Consider the following 20,601-nt stretch of genomic DNA (forward strand, 5'->3'; position numbering starts at 1 on the left):
CCTTTAGGGATGTTCATTAAATCAGTTCGTCTTTTGCACAACTGGGTGCTACTCACCTTCGTCAAGAAAATGGATTTAAAACTGCTTGGAAGGTTTGGGAGAAAGCTAGGAATAGAGAGGAACTTACGATCTTCTGCTCTAAACAGGCTTTCCTCTTGTTCTGTAGTGTTGAGGCGGTGTGGACTGCCTTGCCAGTGGGGAGGAAGGCTCTGCAAAGGGCACTCTTCCTTCCCACACTATCATAGTGATGTAGCAAGGCATCTTTGACTCAAGTGAGGCATAGGCTAAAAGGGCTGGGGAAGCTGCTGTGGATTTGTCCCTGCTGCTGCTATCTTCAGGTGAAGCTCAGAATAAACATCACTTTTGGCTGGTGGCTCATGCATTCCTTCTGCAGCCCCACCTGGGAGAAGGCACAGATCAGGCATTTAAATCCAGGCTGATCTGTTTCCTGTGACTACTGCTGATAAGAAATGTAGACCATAATGTTGATTAAGGGTGAAGTGTACAACAGAAGCGTTATTTATGTAGGATCAGGTATGGTGCCCAAATGAAGGCTGGGAAGGAGTTTCTTCTATACTCAGGGATCCAGAGGAATGTGAAACCTTTTCAAAGGTGTTAGCTCTCCCTAGCCCAGATATTATTCACCACACAGTCACCTGGACGTTTCTCTACTACTTATGTTTCCTGTGACTCTGTGGTAATGGTGATACACATTTTCTGTTCTGTCGGGAGAGGGAAGATGATCTTTGGCTATTCTAAGGAAGGAGCTTTGATAGGAGAAAAAGAAACACAAAGTTTGTGTACACGGTTGATTAATTTAAGGTTACAAGGTGCCAAAACACCTTCTCAAGCTATCTGCCAAATAAGATTCATAACTTCAAGCAACATGGAAATAAAATTTACTTCTGACAGTCTTGTAACATTCTGTCCGAACAGGATTAGCCTTCCTTTCAATAGTGATTTTAAAAAAAAAAAGGCAAAAAACCCGTATAAGGCTATTACTACAAAGGATAAGTGAAAACTATATATATAACAAACCAGTTATTAGTTCTTACAGCATCTGTTGCCTAATATCTCAAGACTATTTCTGTGGCTGCTGCTGCTCTGGGAAGAAGCTCCATGTTGTTGTTCAGTATCTACGCCCACACTGTCAGTGGAGGAATTCAAAAGGTCACCTATGAAACTCCAGCAGTACTGGTAGAAGAACCATTTTTTCCCCATTACTTCTTTTAGAGCATCCTTCCTAAAAGTTGTCACTGTGATGGTAGAACCTGTTGTGTCTGTATGTCTTAACACTATTAATGGAGAAGTAGTTTGACCAGAAGTACCCTGGATAGTTTAAATAGAAGATGGAACTGTGTAATTTATTTGCAAACACAGACTTTCTACTTAGTATACACAGAGTCTCTACTTAGACAGGCTTTCCTTTTTTTAGAAAAAGTATATACTGCTTTCAGATCAGTCTGTGGTGGGAGGCAAGTAAAAAGGTTGGAAGGTTAAAGAACTTGTTTGTGACCTTTTTTTTTTAAAAAAGAGGAAAATAAAAAGGAAAAGCTGCTTTTCTCAGGAGGAGAATGAGCTGCAGGGGAAGAGGAGTGTGCTGCGACGATAGGTCAAAATTCTAAGTTTCCAGTTTATGTAAAACTTAATTCACAGTAGCATAAGCACCTTGTGAAATGAGAGTTTAAAAATCAAAATTAAATTATTTTTGTGTGAGAGCATGACCCGTGGAGAGCGACGTATGCCAGATCCTGCTGAGGATAACCTGGCAACCTTGATCACCCTCCAATCTGAAAAGCCGTTCAGCATCAGAGGAGCGGGGCAATATGTGAATGCTGAAACACCTGCAAATCAGGCTCAAGGAGCAATCAAAGTGTGATAAACATTAATTAGTATAATACCCAAACCCTTAATGGAGGAAGGAACGTTGATTACACTATCACGCTTGGGATTTCTTTCTGTCAGAGATGGTGTATGATGACAGTTTCTGATTACACTTACTCAGACGTGAAGTAAGACTTTAAAAACTGCTTAAATATGAAGGAGAGAGAAGAGCAGAAAGCAAACAAGTTGATCTTTCTTTGAGTGGTTGAACATATTTAGCTTTTTGTAAAAGCATCCATTTTTGCTTTTTGCTTTTCAGCCTTTTGAGGTGAATTGGCTTTGTGAACTGTCTTCCCTGGATCACTGTAAGCTGTAAATGTCTTAGCAGCCTTTCGTTTGCTCTCTGTATCTCACTCCTGCAATGTTGCCAGCCGCTGGGGCAGAGGCACTGTGCGGGAGTGGGGAGAGTGGGGCTCAGGCCTCTCACAGTCCATTTCTGGCTGTGCTGGTCATTGGTACGTGAACTCTGAGCTGGCCCACTGCAGTGTGTAGCAACATCCACATGCGGTAAGACTGTTTGTAAAGCACACTCTAGTGCCTCATAAAACATTATCCTTTGTTAGCCAGCCAGAACACATTAGACATTCTAGCCTAGCTCTCCAGGCCTGCTTCAGTCTAGTGGATTGTGCATCAAAGCCCTGAGTTATGGGTACCAGGGGCTATGCATTGATGTTTCCCCATCACTTCAGCAGCCTGAGGAGCTATAAAAGCCCATGGCCTTTTCTCAAGAAGATTCTTAGACAAACTAAAGCTTGAAAAAGTTTGAGATTTTCTTCTTCTCTGCCGCATACAAGTAGAGAGCAGTGACATGCCTCTGGGTCCCAGGAAAGGAGCAGGTCAGGAAGGAGCTCAGTAGCCTGAGAAGAAAGATGGACACTTAGCTCCCTCAGCACCACCTTCTGCTGCTGCTTTCATCATGGGATGATGCCTCCCCTCCCCTGGGAGGTAGTCCCTGCTCAACTCACCAGTGGTTCTCTCATTTCTGGTAACCCACTGGACCTTGTCCTAGAGGTTTAAAGGCATCTCATTCATCAGTAATGGTATCATGCTGGTTATGGCACCGGTGCTGTGGAAGCATGAATGGCAGCCAGCACACTGTTATTTTCCTTGTTACCCTGCTCCAGCACCAGCCACTTGGAGAGTCTGGGGATGTAATAAAATATAAGAACCATAAACCCCATCCCTTCTAATTCACACTCCCTGCAGTAGGGGAGGAATTCAATAACAGCATGCTTTGTAGAAAAGAAAAAAAAAAAAAGCAGGTTGACTTTTAGGCAACAAGCCAAGGGTTTATAGAACAAATTTACTGTGTGTACCCTGAGCATCCCCCTGCTATCTCTCAGGGCTGGAGCCTGGGCTGGGAGGAGACCAGAAGCCTGACTTGCTGTGATGTGTACAGTCCTCCTTTAAGGAAAAAGTAATTTAATACTTCATCTGCCTTATCCTCCTGTGCAACTTCATTTCTCATTCTGCTCTGTAATGTTCTTTCTCCTTGGTTGATCGCTTACTTTTGTACTTCAGACATGAAATTGAAGTTCTTTGGTATTCTAGAGAGGTTTGCTCCCAGCCTCTCCTGCCTCGCCTTTCTCATTCACCTTGGTATGGACCTTGCCTCTTCTCTCTCCCATTTCCCAAGTTTTGTCATCCCCGTCACTTTTGGGTGATGTGTATGTGGATAGCAAAGGGTCTCCTTCTGCTGTGATGCTTCCCTCCAGCTGAATTCTGTCTTGCTCAGCCACCTTTCTGGGAATCTGTCAGCCTGTCTGTAAACCTGCTTTGATTTTAAACTTTTTTCTGATGCTGTCTGATCCCTAGCAAATATAGATGATAAAAATCACAATTCTTTTTTGGCATTGTGGAGTGCTTGGAGATCCTCATGGAGATGTAGTATTATTACCAGTGCTGGCAGCTGACAGGCAGTGTCCAGTGTCCTGGATGCCAAATTCCTAATGCCTCAAATCTTTTTCCTATGGGAGTAAAAGAACAGTAATTTTTCCCCCGTGAGCAGACACAGACACAGCAGAGGAGATCTTTCAGGAGTTGCCTGAATGTGAGGATTATCAGAGGAGTTACAAGGAGATAATGGGAGGTGATCTGCTCCGTGGGTGCAGATGGGACAGAGGATACGGGGACAACAAGGGAGGCGGTGAGGTGGGAGGAAGTATTCCTGGGACCTGCTGTGGTTGTTGGAGAGAGTTGCCTCTAAAACGGAGAGGAGCTCAAGGCACCAGGATGAGGGCTTTAGGAGAAAGGTGAAATGAGATCTAAGTTGGGGGTGAGGTGCAGGGGGGCTTGACTGCAAAAAGATTTCAGAGGGACAAGAGAATGTGAAAGCTTGAATCAAAGCAGCTGAAAGATTGGCTTTAATATCTGTTTAGATTAAAAATAAAAGTCTGTATGGATTAAGAGATAATCCACTAGATAGATTTAATCTGCCACATGTATTACTTCCCCAAAGAAAAGCATTGGAAGGGGAAGGCTGGTTTGGCTCAGTGCCCAGGATTTGAAGGCAGGTGATGTATTCCCCTTGCTTCTGCAGGCCCCCTTTTCATTTGTCCCAAAGCATGCATCCTGCCCGAAGGGAGGGGCTGTCACTGTACGCCTCCTGCTTCTTTGCAACTCCAAAGCCACACTGAATCTAACTAAAGAGGTTTCTCAAGCAGAAAAGAGCACCGAGAGCAAAATAACACAGCAATGACTAATAGGATAGGTGCGGGGTAGGTTCAGATGCTGATGGTGTTTTTGGCTGTCTGAGCGCAGGGTTCTGAGGGGCAGAGGTGGCCCACTTTATTAACACTGACCCCTCCTGTCGTGATTGCAATTGCCTTTCAAACAAATGCCACTCAGTAACAAATTCCTTCTTAAATGGAGGTTGAGGTCTGAATGCCACCGTGCTTCAAACACTTTGCCCTTGAAATCCTTGGCAACAGCCCCCTCCATCCTTTCATGTTTCCTTTCTTTACAAACACCAGGTTGACTCCTTGGAGTAAGTTCAGTTTCCACAGTAGAAGAAATACTAAAATTGCTGAAGGTCACTTGAACATGAGGGTTTTTTTTCCATATATTTTTTCAATATCAATATGGTATATTGTATCTTTTAACTAACATGCAACTGTATCTTGAACTGTACATGCATAACAGTCATGCACTTTTAGGAACCTGTACATGTGATGGAATTTGGATTAGTTGGATTGAGGGGGTTTAATAATTTTTTTTCATAGTTACCTTGTGCAGCAACAAATAAATTAATTCTGTAGACTGGTGTGTATTCCTTTAGTGTTGTGTGCCTGCATCTGTACCACCTCAGGTGAAGGTTTTTGGCATATCTCCTAAGGTCAGTGGGATTTGGCCTGGCAAATCCTAGGGTAGTAGGAGATCACAAAGTAAAGTACAGGGTGCTTCAGAGAAGAGCCATCATGTTTTGAAATGCCTGAGCTGGCACTGGACAACTTCCCCAGCTTGTGCTGGGAACGGGCTGTCTGCCTGATACTGCCCTTTTATTGGTGAATATAATCCCTCTCAGTTATATTTGGCGGGCAGTAAGGATGGATGAAGCTATAGATGTCTTCCCTCTTTCCTTTCTGGATGCACCGTTACTGTTGTAGCTAGGGCACAGTACTTGCCAGTCATGCTCTGTTTTTAGGGATGCCTCCTTTTTCAGAGAGGTTCCAGTAAACCTTAAATGAGAAAGATGTATGCAGCACTGTGGGCCAAGAGGTGCTTTGCTTTCTGTTCTTCCCCTCATGCCGTCCATGGACTACGAGAGGTGTCAGTCTAGCACCAAGAAGCACTTTGTAATAGCTAATGCACTGCCTGTGTTTGGTGGGAGCATAAAGGGAGTTGTGGCACAGTTCTCCTAAACCGGGTGTCTTAGAGGATGAATGTTAAGGAAGCGGTTAAGGGTGAAAGGTAAGGATAACTGGGATTCCACAAAACCTCCTTTGCTTCTTCACAGCTAGCAAAAGAGTGAGTGTGGGGAGGGAGAAGAAGACGTGATACCTGGTGAAACAGTGAGGTGGGAAAGGGAGTGAGGGAAGTGTTTGACTGCCTCACCCAACCCACTCACATTTGTGGAGTGGGAGGGAGGAGAATGTTTACTGGTTTCCAGGCCTGAGCTTGCATAACTATTTCCTTAACATTTCCTTCTGGCGTGGAACATGTGCCTGGTCAGCCCCTGAGAATTGTCTGGGAGTCAGCAGGGTACTGGCTAAAAGGCAATTGATACCTTGCTTTTATCTGGAATTTCAGGAAGGCTTTGTTGAGCTCTTCTGGGAGAGGGGTCTACTCACAGGTGGGAGAGAAAATTGCAACACTGATTTGAGGGAGAGAGGCAAAGCAGAAATAAATGACCAATTTTTTTCAGCTTTGAAGGAAGTAAAAATAGTCAGATGCCCCCAGGAGCAATGCTGGAAATAGTGTCAATCAATACAATTATGAAACATTTAGAGAAGAGGTGAACTGTGAGGTGGGAAAATTTGCTGAGGAGAGCAGTTAGGGAAGACTTAGGTCCTTTAGAGGCATCTGACACTAACAAAACAAGGCAATGGAACAGCCCTGTAACACCTGAAATTTGCTACAGACAGGTGCTAGGAAATGCACACTGAAAGGAACAACAGAAACTACTCTGAGAACCCGTCAAGTGTGTAAGTGATGTGGGCTTACTCCACTGAGACGGAGGGTGTGGGAAGGAAATCATGAACAGATTTGTACTTAGTGTTGGTACAATATACAAGCTGTTAGCCTGTATTTAAAATAAAAGGATGAGGAAATGGAGAATAATTCCAAGAGGGAGAATCTCATGAGGTTCAGTTTTGCTCATCTCCCACTCCAAAAAGAACGAAGTAGAAACAGGCTGTGTGCTCTCCTGCCGTATGCATAAGGAAGGATTTTCATGCCTCCAGAAAGAGGGGAGCATGGCTATAAACAAACAGAAACACTTAAAGCTGTTTAGAGAAAGAAGTGGGGGGCTTTCAGAATGATAAAAGGTGAATAGGCTGCTGGTTTTTCCCTACCTACAACGGGTGGGGCTTTAGTGGAGTCCATTTCTCTACTGTAATAGGGAATGTGCTGGACAGAGTGAAAATACTTGAAAAGACAGGTTTGGTACATTTTGAAAATGGGAATAATGGATCACTGCTAATGTCAAATTTGTTACTAAAAGGACTTATACAGAGTGGGGGAAAAGCATGGGAGCTCTATAAAGCAAAGAGGGACTTTTGGTGAAATTTAAAGACAATACTTGAAATTGATTTTCACAGGCACAAAATGATCCAATGGAACTCATTGCTACAAAACATTGCTGAAGTGAAGAGTGCTACCTCCTAATGGGTTGTATAGCCATAAAAATATTCTTCACTGGTTTCATTAGAGGGGTGAAGATTCAGAACAGCTTTCAGCTTTTGAGCTTGAAGCTAGGGAGGTCCTGCTAGTTATGCATGGGGAAGGAAGGTCTCTTCTGAGAAGCTGACTCCATAGTTACCTGTAGCTGATGCCTGGTTCTGATGTCCCTCCTAGGCTCTGGTTGAGCCTGTGTGACAGTTCCTGCAGCACGGTAGTGGCTGTGCACGGCATGCTAGCAATTTCAGTCGTGTCCCTGGCTGCAAGGTTTCTGCTGTAAGCTTTGTGGGAAAGGAATATCTATGTTGTGAATGCAGAGGTACTTAACCAGTGACCGCTATCCCCTGTTGCTACAGAGGGCTTTTCACCTCAGCCCCAAAGCATTTTGATGCTGATGTAGTTATGCAAAAATTATGCAGGTTAGTGTGCGTTATTGCTCCAAATGAGGACCTAATGTTGTTTAACTGATGTGGAAACCAAATCAAAAAGCTGTGAAGCAACATGGAAGTACAACAAACTGCTGGTGTATAGTAGAGGACATGATAAGCCTTGTGAGTCCTGAACTCTACTCATTAGCATGTTTTGCCTTTCATTTTTAACAAGTAATTTTTATTAAAAATATGTTGGCAGCTGATAACTGGCTGTGGCTTTCTTGTCAGCAGTACCTGCAGAGAGGCGTAGGGCTTGTGGTGCTCTAGTGTCACAAAAAAGCTGCAGTTTTCCATCTTCTGTGCTGTGCCTCAAACAGCCGCGGGATTGTTGTGCTGCGAGTCACTGACTAGACCTACCTTCATGTCATAGTACATAAAACTCGCAATGGGACCAAGACAAATGTATCTCAACCAGCACTATTTTGCCCTATGAAATAAGCCAGTCTGCAGAGATTCACATCCTTCTCCAAGGGCCTGGGCACTGGCTGTTGCCAAAAAATCTCTGGCTCTGGATTCTTCATCTTAAGGTGCTTGTCTCCTAGGATCTCTCAGCGGGTGGAGGCCAGCCGGGCACAGCTTCAGGCAATCGGTGAGAGAGTCACACTTGCCCAAGCGAAGATTGAGAAGATAAAGGGCAGCAAGAAGGCTATTAAGGTAGTGACTTCAGTGAAGGCTGCATGGTCTCCCTTCTTCCTTCCACCATCTCTCTTTACCCCTGATGTGAGCTCTGGAGAGGAACAGGTGCTCAGCTGCCGGAGCTACTGTCAGCTCACCCCTCCATGCCTTGCTGCTGAGCAGGGTGGTGATGAGAACCCCCTTCCTGACTCAGCCAGTTGGTGATTTTTAGAGCCATGAGCCACACAGCTCCTGGCCGTATGAGGTCTATATAAGTTGCTGCCCCAGATTCTCCCTGAGAAAGAGAAAAGGCATGTACTGACTTAAGCGCAACACCTTCTCACTTCAGGCTCATAGGCACTTCGGCTATTTGAATGAAAGCTGCTGTTAGAGAGCTGCCCCTTACTGCATCTTAATCTTGTTGAGCCATGTAAAACTGGTGAAAACTTTTCTTTCCCTGTTCTTCCTCCATTTAATACAGTGTTTCAAATTCCCTTCCTGCCAGTGGAAACCTATGATCTCCTAGTACTTATATAGAGAGAGAAGTTCTGGCACTTTTACTTTCTGAAGCGATGGCCCATGCATGATTGGGTCCATGCAGGTAGCCCTTAGGGGCCTGTTCACTCCAAGGCTGTCCATTCCCACCAGCAGCACAGATTGTGCACTCTATGCCACTCCATGTGTTTCTGTACCGTAAGATTGCTTAGTTTGGGGGATTTTTTCAGTCCCTCCTTGTCTCTCCACAGGTATTTTCCAGTGCCAAATATCCAGCCCCTGAACGACTGCAGGAGTACAGTTCAATTTTTGCTGGTGCAGAAGACCCAGCTAAACAGAAATGTCCGAGACACAAGATTCAGAGCAAACACCGAGTGCTGGATGAGAAAGCTCTGCAGGTAAGGAGGAGAACAGGCCTTGAGATGAACAAGCAAAGAGAAGCTGTGAGGCTGTTGGTCTCTTTGATGAAGTAGACCAGGGCTTTAGGATATAGGCTGGGAGCAGAATATCTTTTCAGCTTGGCCTGTTGGCAGGGGTGTGTGAGGTCAGTCTGGGAAGCTTGCAGAGCTGGCAGTTTGAGAGGGCCATGTTAGTGGCATGGTGGTCAAGTGCTCTGGGTGGCTGTCGGCAGCCAACTCTCCAGAGCAGTTCCATTTCCTGGAATGCCGCTGTTTCCTGCAGCAGTGCTGGTGGGTGCTCCTGGCTGGCCTTAAGGCTTCTGCCATGCATAGCAAGGCAGCTGGGATCAGGGTAATAATTTTTTAAAAAATAGTTCCTGAAGGCTCTAATATAAGCAATGGTGAGAAGGGAAAAGTAAAAGTGCTTGTGAGCGTGTCAGGAAAAAAAGAAGTCATTAGAGCATTTTTATGTCCCAGGAAAGCATCACACTTGGGTATTGTCCCTCCCTGCTTCCCAGCTAAGGTTTACATCTTGGAGGGGAAGGTAATTTTTCTTCTTTACATCTCTTGTTTGTGCTTTGCTTTTCCTTTGCCTTCTGTTAGTTATTGTAGGTTGCAAGCCCTTCAGAGAGGGGCTGGATCTCTCAGTACCCAGCACAGTTGGTGCTTCCAGGTGCGCCCATAGCACAGATGTCTGCAGCTGGTGGTGTTGAAGAAGGTCCTGAAGTACTGAGTTCACTTTTAGTCTGTGGAGTGAGTGGCAGAGAGAGGCTTCTTAGGGAGGTCTGAGAAGTGGTGAATTTGGTAGGAAATGTTACCAAAGGAGTTTCCAGCAATTTGGGTCAAGATCCCCAGGTTGGAAGGAGGGGAGGAAGAGTTGCTGTGTTTAGAGTTTAAAAGTTTCTGTGTATGCATTATGCCAGGAATAGCAGGTGTGCTCTTCCTGGCAGGTTAGGGATCAACCTGACAACTCCCTGGCTCTCCACCCCTAAAGAGACTTCCTTCCTCAGCCTTGTGTGCCTTGGCCCAAAAATAAAGCTGCAACTGAATAATTTATCACGCTAAACTTTCCTGAGTTTTAATGGAGTTGGGGCCTCGCACAGTGAGGCAGTTATGAATATTTCAGCCAGGCCAGGGAAGCAGGGTTGCTGGCCGAATGGACAGCTGGGAGACTCGAGCAGGGTTCATGCTTCCTTCAAGCCTTGGCAGTAGCGTGGGGCAAAGCTGTGTAGGACCTGCTGCTGGCAGCCAGGGGAGGCCAGTTACAGTTGTGCTGTCTGGCTGGTGGCCCCATCCCATCAGACCTTGTGGGGGAGCAGAGGTAGATGGTGAGTGGGCAGGGGCGATGCTCTCCCACCCTGAAGGGCTGGTGCCAATGTACAGCCCCTCGCACAGGGCGGGGATTGAGAAGACCATCAGCTGGTAAAAAAGCAGTGTCCCATAAAAAGCAAATGGTGTGCCCATCTGACTGGCCCACTGGCTCCAGCAGGCTCTGTATGCCCTTCCCTGCTGCCCCTTCCATCTGCCTGCGGCGCCGTCTCTGTACCAGTGCCACGTTCTGCCCCTTGTACTAAGGCTGCCATCACCACAGGGACTTTGTTGCAGACTTCGGGGGATATTTGTATTTGTTCCTGCCCTCCCATGACCCATCTTTCGATCCTCCTTCGGGGTTGTTGATCTTTCTCTGGCTTTACTGACCCTACCTCATGCAGCAGTCTTGTTACTCGTGCCAAGCTTGCACACACTAGCTCCTGCAGCTCTTCTGTGGGGCAGGGGGATGCTGCTGTGCTGGTGAGTGGCTGTCAGCTGATGAACGATGGAGGGGCTTGTGCCAGGAGCAGCTGGTGTGCCAAGTGGGGCTCGGCGCGGCCGAGCTCTGACCGCGTTCCAGGGGGACAAGCCCTTCTCGGCCGTAGCCGAGCACAGAGCCTGATGTGCCTTTCAGTAATGAAATGTGACAGAGGGAAATCTAATGTTTGCATTTATGCCCTCCTCAATTATTCAGGGCTTTCAGCAGAGGCACGCTGCCTGTTTTCACTTCTAATGAGGGCCTCTTTGCTGGGAGCAGTCACAGCGTCCTTTGATAACATCACTTGCACACGCATACACATGCCCCACCAGGAAAGCAAGCTCTGCTCATGTCATTTTGAGGGTAAGTCATGGCAGCCTACGCTCTGAGTTCAGGGTTTGTGCTATGGCTGGAAAGAGGCTGAGTTGGAAATGTGTGTGGTTCTGTAGCTTATTTAAAAATGCTTCCCTCCTGGGAAATTCTCCTTTCCCCCTCCCCACCCCAGGCAAGTGAAAACTCAGCTGTTGAGAGGACACTGTTTAGATTGGTAAGGTAAGCACTGATAGATAGGAGTGCCAGAAACACGGTCCTTGTGGTAAGCCTGGAAAGACACTTGCTTTGCACGTTGCTGTGGTAGCAGCTAGACAGGGTTCAGCAGTGAGTCAGCTGCAGCCCTGCAGGGCTTCTGAGGTGCTGGGCGCTGCCTTTGTGGTGGGACCTGTGTCATGGTGATGCAAGTGCCCCTCAGGAGGCTGGAAAATGGGGTGGGAAACATGGTCTGCCTGGGCTTGGGAAGACATCCAAGCAAAAGTTACAGTCTACTGCTGGAGTAACCTTGCTAGGCTTCAAAAATGTCACTAACTTGGCATGTCCTTGTGAATTTTCCCTCTCTCAGAGTCCACCCATGGACATGAGGAGGCTAAACCAGGTTTTTGGCACTTGCTCATCTTCAAGTGCTTTTCCACTTAGGCTCAGTGCTCCATTGGCCTGGGGGGAATGGGGCTTTTGGTGTATCACACCAATTCCCTTTCTAATAGTGTGTGCTTAATTAAACTTAAGAACCGGGTCAACTTTATATCCCTCTTTTTAACTGTAGGCTTTTAGGAAGAAAAATGCTTGAAAATGCAGCATCCTCAGGGGTGTGATCCTGCCAGGTGCCAAACCCCAGCCAGGAGTGTTTGAGCAGTCAGGCACCCCCCATGACTTCAGTATGTCGAGGTTGTTGAACCTTCAGCCTTAATGTCCCTGTAAGAAAACAAATTTTTAAATGGCATGTTAACTTGTGGATTTGACAGTCACAGGATATTATTGACGGTATGTAGCTGTTCTAAATTTCAAAACAGATCTAGGTACTTCAATAAGACTAGCACTTTGTTGGCATTTAAATTAAAAGGATTATGTAGAGCCTCACGTTTCAGAGTAATACTCATGCTTAGTGCTTTTGTAACTGCCTTAGATGAGACTTATAAGTAAATGTAGGTAATGGTTGGTTTCTCACTAGCCCTTAAAGTGACGCACAGTCTTCCAGTGCTAATTGAAATCTACAAAGAGAGAATTAAAAAAAATATGTATATGACTTGAGGGCTAAGTGTGTGTGAACAGTTCTAGCAAAAACATCAGTACTCCCTCATGCTTAAAAAATTAAACATTGGGAAATGAATATTAATGATCAAAAGAACCTTTATTTTTGAATCTCTGCTTCTACACTCTCTAAATAACAATTTACATATTTTTGCCTACTTGCTTCTGCAAAAACTCAAGATGTTTATTTCAGTGTATTTTTCATAAGTTGGAACATGTTATTTGGGGGAGGCAGGGAATTAAATCGAAACCTCCCAGGACTTTTCTTATAGCATTTTATAGACTCAGAGCATCATACAAACTCTTAGTTGTTTAACTGAGCTGCAGCTAAGCCATTTGCCAGGACTTCTGGCTACCAAATTCAAAGCTGAAATTTCAATCAGCAGAAACTGCTTATGTTGCTGAGATGTGGTCTTCAAACCGAACCAATGGTGGTCTCCCATTTCTCCCATACAAGTACAAGGAGGGAAGAAGGACTCAGAGAATGGGATAGAGCAGGGGTGCTGGAGGTATGAGGCAGTAGGAAGCTGCGGACAGTATTTGAAGTGGCCATCTTCTGGCGACAGAAAACAACCTCAAAAGTGTGGCCAATTATTTAAACTGACAAACTGTCCTACATAGTGCTCTGTTTTTTTCTGGTAGGAACACTTACCACCTCATAGCTGCCAGGGCTGCTGCTTGTCCTAGTTTGTGAAGAAGGAACAGGAGTTGTGAAGGGGCTGAGGAAGGGTGTGGGGAGGGGCCTGGGGTGGAGGTTTGTCCATCCAGGTCTGTTTCTGGGTTCAGAAACTGATGCCTTTCCTCCCTCTACAGCAAAACTTGATGTGGGCACTGAGCTTCATCCCCCCAGAGCATCTGCAGCGCGCGCTGTCACGCTCGGTGAAACACTGGTCTGATCCGGGATGGCAGCTCCTGTGCTCTATAAAAGTCAGGCAGTTCAGATGTAATAAGTCCTTTTCTAAAGGGAGTTCTATATATTATGCATGAAGTTTTAGAACCGAGAGAGAGGAGATTTCAGTTCATTAGAGTTGAAAACTCCTGCAAATCCCTCAGGCTTTGCAAAACCATCTGGCACACGTTCCATCCTGCACACTCCCTTCTGCCTGATCTCTTGCCTAGTACAGGCACTCTGTTTTTTCCTAACCTCTTTTTCCTTTGCCTTCACTGCATACCCCACCAGTGGGATCATATCACTTAAAACATCAACTGAAGGCAGCGTAGGGGAGGTAATAGAGATGTTTGGGGGACCCTGCGTGCATGAAAACGTCTGGTAGTTGGAGATACTGTAACGCCTTTTTGCTTGCGGTGCTTGATCCCCTGCCTCTGGCTATAAAGCCTGAGTGGTTGTTTTATTCTGGTGGATCCTTGCCACAGCAGCTCCTGTTCAATATGACCCATCCATGGCACGAAAAGCACATGCCATGAACCTGAACTGCTGAGATTTGTCATGAGTGTGGGGTTACAATGTTGTGCATATGCTTCCTTGCTCCAAGAGAGGTAGAGAGGGAGCAGTAGGGTTCCCAGACCAGCAGTGTGGGTTGTGGTGGCTGGGGAGAGCTGTTTTTCAGCAGTTGCAATTTTAGCGTCTTGCTAACTGTTACTTGTCTTGTTCCAGGAGAAGCTCAAGTATTTCCCTGTGTGTGTGAGCACCAAAATTCACCAGGAGGATGATGCAGAAGAAGGCCTTGGCAGTCTCCCCAGGAACATCAGCTCCGTCAGCTCTCTGCTGCTCTTCAACACCACTGAGAACCTGTGAGAGCTGGAGCAGCACCATGCTCCTCACCTGCCCCTGCTTGTTGCCAGAGGAGCTCCCCCGGCCCTGGGGGGGAGCAGTAGCTGCTTGCTTTCCTGGGGATCTTGCATACCAGGCTCTCAATAGGACAGGGTTTGGTACCTCTCCACTGGCTTCCAGCTGGCAGCCCTTTCTTCCTCATTCTTCCCCCTGGGTGGAAGGAGTTGCTTTGTCTGCACCTGATCGTCCACTCACCTGCTTTCAACCCAAATTTGCACTTCCCTTCCCTGACCTAGTTTTTCCTGTCATACCCCTGTAATAGTTTCTCTTTGGCCTTGAAAGCTGCTGTCACTCCTACCCTTCTCTGCCCTTTGTGCCTGCCTAGGTTTTGCTCTTTTTCCTGATGGTTCCTCACAGCATCACTTTACTGCTATTGCTGCTTTCATATCTCCACTGCCTTTCACTGCAGTTCCCTTTCCTACTGGGTTTCCCTCATGGTTCCTCCTTCTCTGCCCATACTGAAGACCTTCTTTAAGCCCTTCTTGAGCTTTCAGCTGCCAAACCTCCTCTTTCCTTCCCTAAGCCACAGATTATTTCCCCTCTTTATCTTTCCTCCTGCCCCTTGAGTGACAAGTCAACAGGAGAGACTGGTGTCTTGCTGTAGGACAGTCCTAGGCCAGGCAGTAGGAGGGGGAGAGCTTGGTAATGATGGCAGTGCAGCGGGGCTTTGCTTTAGGATGAGTGTGGGGGCTGCAGTGGCAGGACGGGGAGCTGATCACCAACTGGTTGTGGAGGGGTGAAGCAGGAAAATGGGGCTAGAAGAAGGAAAGTGGAAGGCCCAACGTGTTCCACCTGCGTGAGTGTGTCAGGAGGTGTCCACCTCTAAGGCCGTCTTGGGTACGCTGTTTCTTCTGACCTTGGCTCTTAAGGCAGCATCACTGCAGTACTTGTCCTCTACCCTTAGGTACAAGAAGTATGTTTTCTTGGATCCTCTGGCTGGAGCAGTGACCAAGACCCATGTGGCTCTGGAAACAGAGACAGAAGAGAAGCTCTTCGATGCTCCTCTCTCCATCACCAAAAGGGGACAGCTGGACCGACAGGTGAGATGCAGCTGTGAGGATGCAGCTGCTTCCCTTTGAAGATTGTGCTGAGCTCTCTGAGAGGAGAGGGCTTCTGTAGGATGGAGAGCAGGTAGGACAATGGCCTCTCATGGGGCTGCAGAACATCTCACTTATCAGAAGGATCTTGCCTGTTTCTGTGCTTGAAGTCCTGGTGTGAGCTTGATGGATGAGACAAAACTCTCAAATTTGGCAGGTGTTTCTTTCTGCTCAAGCTTTTGCTGAGTGGTATGAGAAGAGTAATGTAATATCAATTCACCTTGCTGCTATACCTCAGGGCTTTAGAAGAGATTGGTGGCTCCATCACTTGATCATCCTCCTTGTGCTAACGCATGAGGATTCCCAGGGTGAGGTGCCACGGTTGGAAGGTGCCTGGGAGGAGGTCTGATTCCTATCATTCCTCCTGGGAAGGGGCGCCTGCTGGTGCAAACAGAAGGGTCAGCCAGCCTGAGCGAAGGGTTTGTGCTTGGTGTGGGCACGAGGCAGGCAGTGCACCAACCCAGCTGCCCCAACACGTGACTGACCTTGTACCTAGCACCTTGTAATGGCCGTACCTGGAGCTCTGCTGGTGTATGGCTGAATGTGTGTTTTGGGGCTAGGGAAAGGACCCTGGGAGCCATTTGCTCATCATGTTGGACCAGAGGAGATGGCAATCTGCGGAACAGACAAAACCCTTTATTCACAGCACACATTTGGTACTCTTTTGTCTGTGTGTTAAACACAAAATCAAACCTCTGTAACTACTTGGTTGTGCTCCTGCATCTTAATCTCAGAAATGGTTCAGGCACCATTCTTTTCGGGAGGAGAAGGGGCTGGCTTATGTAGGCTGCACAAGTTGGTGCATGAAACCTTCAAAAGAGGAGAGAGTCCGCTTGCAAAGACCTAGGAAGAGTCCTGCACCTCTTCTTCCTCCTGCAGCCTGCCTTTTCGAAGCCCATACTGCAGGGGGTAGCCTCTGAGCACAGGGAGCTGCCACAAGACGAGACCACAGAGCTGTAGGGGTAGTTGATGAGCAGCCACTGTACCAAGGCACACTAGCCCAGCTCTGACTGCTGCCCAGGCTGTTCCCTGCAGTGTCTGTTTGCTGCAAGGGGAAGCAAGTGCATAGTCACTGCCTTATCTTTTCGTTCTGGGTTTCTTTTAGGTAGCTGAAAATTACTTCTACGTGCCAGATCTGGGCCAGGTCCCTGAGATTGATGTGCCGTCCTACCTGCCAGACCTGCCTGGCATTGCTGCAGATCTCATGTACAGTGCTGATCTGGGCCCCGGCATCGCACCGTCTGCCCCTAGCAGTGCTATTCCAGAGCTGCCCACTTTCAACACTGAGTCAGTGGAGCCTTTGCAACCAGGTATTTCCAATCCCTGATCCCAGGGCCCTGTGAAGGAGGAAGGCAGGGATTGCTAGAAGGTGGAGACAAGGCAGAAAGTCCCTTGGTGGAGGTTTCAAGGTGGATGTTGGAGATACCTCTGGTTTGTGCTTGGGCCTGAGTCAAAGCTGCAACCAGCTCTAGTGCTGGCCAGACTCCAGGCCCCTCACCTCCCTCATTCTTTTCATGGCTGGGGAGGAGGGAGCACGGTGTGCAGGGACTGGCTGTGTGGCAGCCTAGCAAGATGCCCTTGGGAGAGTGGGATACAGCTGGGAAGGGCAGAGTAGCGGAATCTCAAACTCTGCCTTGGCCCTGCCTGCTGTTAAGAGATGCTGCACAGGGTGGGAGGGCTCTGCTGCAGGACTCTGATCTGTTGCCGCTGAGGTGTGCGAAGCTCTGAGCTGAAGCTCTCAGTGCGCTGTCCTCTGGGATGCTTCAAATGCAACTTCTTTCATCTTTCAGACCTTCAAGAAGCTGAGCTATTGCCGCCTCCTCCCCCACCACCTCCCCCACCACCTCCTGTTATGCCAGCTACTGTGCCTCCTCCACCACCCCTGCCCCAGCCCACAGCCCCCTCTGAGCCAGCCCGGACAGCGAGTGAGGAGAGCAGCAATGCAGTGCCTGCAGGTAAGGGTTGGGCATCTCCAAAGCTTCACCAGCAGAATCTAACTCTGACTTCTTGGCTTCAGCCTGTGTCCTTGGTTGGTTCCCTGTGGCTTCCCAGCCTCCCAGCAGAGGAGGGAAGCTGCAATGGGAGGGGAAGCAGCTCCTGCCTGCCTGGGAGCTGGAAGCCTTCAGATCCCCCTTGGTGGGGCTCCTGCTGGCTGGGCTGAGTGTAGGTCTGTCACTGAGAGGTGTCTGGGCTGGGCTCACAGCCCCGGGCAGAAGCTGACAGGGTATCGGAGCAGCCCCTTCCATCAGGATTTGGCGGGGCCTGTAGCTGGTGCACTGACCCATGGCTTCTGCCTGTCATTCCTGTCCCTGCAGCTTCAGTCCAGGGAGCCCCGAAGGAGGTGGTGAACCCCTCTACTGGGCGTGCCAGTCTTCTGGAGTCCATCCGCCAGGCTGGTGGCATTGGGAAGGCCAACCTCCGCAGCGTCAAGGAGAGGAAGCTGGAGAAGAAGAAGCAGAAGGAACAAGAACAAGGTGCTGAGGCTCTTTCTTTGGCAGAACTGATCTTCCTTGCTTTCTACCCCAGGCTGGGGAGGTGTAGGTCTGGGGGGAGACGGGCAAGCCAGGAGCACAGTGAACATACAGAGCAGAAAGGTGCTGTGTCTCCTCACAGCCTGGTGTAGGTCTCAGGTTTTCCTGTTCAGCCAAAGTTCTGTGAACTGGCTAAACCCCATCTGCCAGAAGGGCATTCGTGTTCTTGATGGAGACCCGCTCTGTCTCAGGGCAGGTGTAGAAGTTTCCAGTGTGCTGTGTGGGGGCAGGCACACAAAGGAAACCCTGGGGCCAAGAGGGGTGGGGCCAAGCCGGTTTAGCACATTAGGTAGCTGGGGAGGGTATTGATGGAGCTGGTTTGGCCGAATGAGACTGCAAATGTCCAGCCCTTCTTGGAATTCCACTCTTGGAGTTCCCCAGAAGATGCCATTACCCTGCAGTGCCTGGTGTTTTTCTGACCTGAAACTGGACTGTACTGGGAGGGATTGGGGTGGGATACAAGACTAGAGGGGTTGGGGTGGTTTTCTTCTTTAATCTGAAGGCAGTATTACAGGATAATGCTTTTGCTCTAGTGCTAGGTTCAGACTGATGCTGCTTCTTGTCTGACTCGTTTTGCTCTGTTTCAGTGAGAGCTACAGGACAAGGTGGCGATCTGATGTCAGACCTCTTCAACAAACTGGTGCTGAGGCGCAAAGGTACTGGTCCTGCAGGGTGGGCTGCTCCTTCTCCCTAGGAAAGAGGGAGATCCCTTTCTGGCACCTCAGTTGTGCCCTAGAAACAGGAATAGAGAAACTTTCCCTGGCAAATGTGCCACAGTGTGGCTGGGATTGTCTTTACAGAGGGTGAGCAGGGGAATCTCTACTTCAAATCCAGCTGGAGGTGTTGTGTGTCCAAGGCAGAGGACAGTCTCTGAAAGCCACCTGTGAGAAAGGGACAGCAGTGTCTTTTTTAATTCAGTGCTGGGAAAACTGGGCCCCTTCACCCTTGGAGACACCTGAGTTGCCCCAAGGCCTTGGCAGGTAGCTGGGGGCATTTAGGGCCAGTGTCACCCCCACAGCACTTGGCCCAGGGCAGAGGTGGGCATGGACTTGCTCAGGTGGCAATTTCGTTAAATGAGCCCTTGCGCAGGACATTTAAGCATGTTGGCTGTTCTGCTTGTCTGGGTCACCGGGGTGCTGATGGGAGCCGTGGTACAAGGCATGTTTTTCCCCTCCCCTTTCTGAGCCTCCATGTTCTCTAATCGTCAGGTGTCTCTCATTGGTGCTTTTCTTTCCCTCAGGTATTTCTGGGAAGGGGCCGGGAGCTGCTGCAAATCCTGATGCTCCTGGAAGTCCTGCTGGTGCCTTTGCTCGTATGTCGGACTCAATACCACCCCTCCCACCCCCACAGCAGCCTGTGGGCGAGGAGGATGAGGATGACTGGGAGTCATAGATGGGGTCAGTTGCGCATCAGTGTGAATCCCAGGACTCTCAAACTGAGCACTTTTGAAAGACAGTAGCCTATGGAAGTACCTCCTGGAAGGTGGGCACTGGCATGGCAGGGGGCCCCTGTCATTTCTCCTTGAAGAGATGCAGAAGCAACAGGAGCTAACTGCTGCTGAGGTTATAGTTATCAATGAGTTTTTCTTTTGCTGTCTGCTGTTCTCCACCCCAAATACTACATTCCATCTCAAATGCTGCTGCTGCTCATGGCAGGCAGTGGGGGAGCCTGCACTCAGCATTGCTCCTGCTGTAAAGGGCCCTCGGTCTTTCCTAATGTGACTGGCGATGACTGCAAAAGCATCTCTTGCAGGCAAATAGCCCGTGCCTGATTTGGCTCCTTTCTGCTTGCTGGCTGGAGCTCCTGGTTGCTTGGTTGTTGCTAGATGAGCGAATGAGTGTGTGTCCCTTCTTGGAGGCTTAATTCCTGGTGCCTCTGCACACAATGGTTTCTTTCTCTACCTGACTTATAGTAATTCTTTGCCTGTTGCTGTCTGAAGATTTCAGTAAAGTTGAAGGAAGCAGATCATTGCAGCGTTCACATTGGTAAAAGTGGGAGGTGTGTTCAATTAAGACTGTCTTAAGGAACAGCCCAGTTGTCTGGCAAGGACTAGCCTTACAACCCAGCACCACCAGGCACAGTGCTGGAGGGCACCAGCTGGTGCAGGCGGGGCCCCCACCCCAACTCCTGCTGCTGCATTCACTGGGGGCTTGTGCTAGACAGGGGGCTTTGCACCCACTGCAGGGGCAGGACACTCAATGGACATTTCACAGAAGCAGCTGCTTCCTTCCCTGTGGAGCTAATTAACATATAGTTATAATTATAATGTAGTGGGTACCAGCACTGTGTCTAATTATAAGTGCTTTTTCATTGCGAAGAGCCTTGAGAGGTAGCATCCAGCTGCTGAAACAGGCAAGGAGGCAAAACAGCTCCTGGGGAAACTTGCTCAGGGTGACAGAAAGAGCTGGGGCTTGCTGTGAGGTTACAGAGCCGTCCCTGTCTTCACTCTAGTGCCTGCTTGAAGCAAGGTAGAAAGAAGGGGATAAGAAATGTTACCCATAGCTGCCCCATGTCTTACCAGTCTGACCATGTAATTCCAACATGACAAAACTAATTGTCTGATAGAGCTTTTCACAAGACTGGTTACTATGTTTCAAAGGTCATCAAGCCACCTACATGTGGTGGTTAATAGGAAAAGGCAGATGTGTTCG

At 48.2% G+C, this 20,601-nt stretch overlaps 1 protein-coding gene across 7 annotated transcripts in view; it reads left to right on the top strand.

Annotated features, from left to right (window-relative positions):
* The window catches only part of WASHC1 (WASH complex subunit 1), a 44,677-nt gene extending 24,759 nt beyond the window's left edge, over positions 1-19,918 (top strand). For all 7 annotated transcript variants that reach the window (XM_075116288.1, XM_075116305.1, XM_075116311.1 and 4 more), the window contains 9 exons: positions 8,195-8,306; positions 9,014-9,160; positions 14,146-14,282; positions 15,227-15,362; positions 16,525-16,729; positions 17,210-17,374; positions 17,735-17,893; positions 18,538-18,606; positions 19,191-19,918. In XM_075116288.1, the coding sequence (XP_074972389.1) occupies positions 8,195-8,306; positions 9,014-9,160; positions 14,146-14,282; positions 15,227-15,362; positions 16,525-16,729; positions 17,210-17,374; positions 17,735-17,893; positions 18,538-18,606; positions 19,191-19,342 (1,282 nt within the window). In that variant the 3' untranslated portion in view covers positions 19,343-19,918. The remainder of the gene's footprint in view (positions 1-8,194; positions 8,307-9,013; positions 9,161-14,145; positions 14,283-15,226; positions 15,363-16,524; positions 16,730-17,209; positions 17,375-17,734; positions 17,894-18,537; positions 18,607-19,190) is intronic.
* The last annotated feature ends 683 nt before the right edge of the window (positions 19,919-20,601 follow it).

This window comes from Phalacrocorax aristotelis, chromosome 1 (genome assembly GCF_949628215.1).
Source record: "Phalacrocorax aristotelis chromosome 1, bGulAri2.1, whole genome shotgun sequence".
Lineage (NCBI taxonomy): Eukaryota > Metazoa > Chordata > Aves > Suliformes > Phalacrocoracidae > Phalacrocorax > Phalacrocorax aristotelis.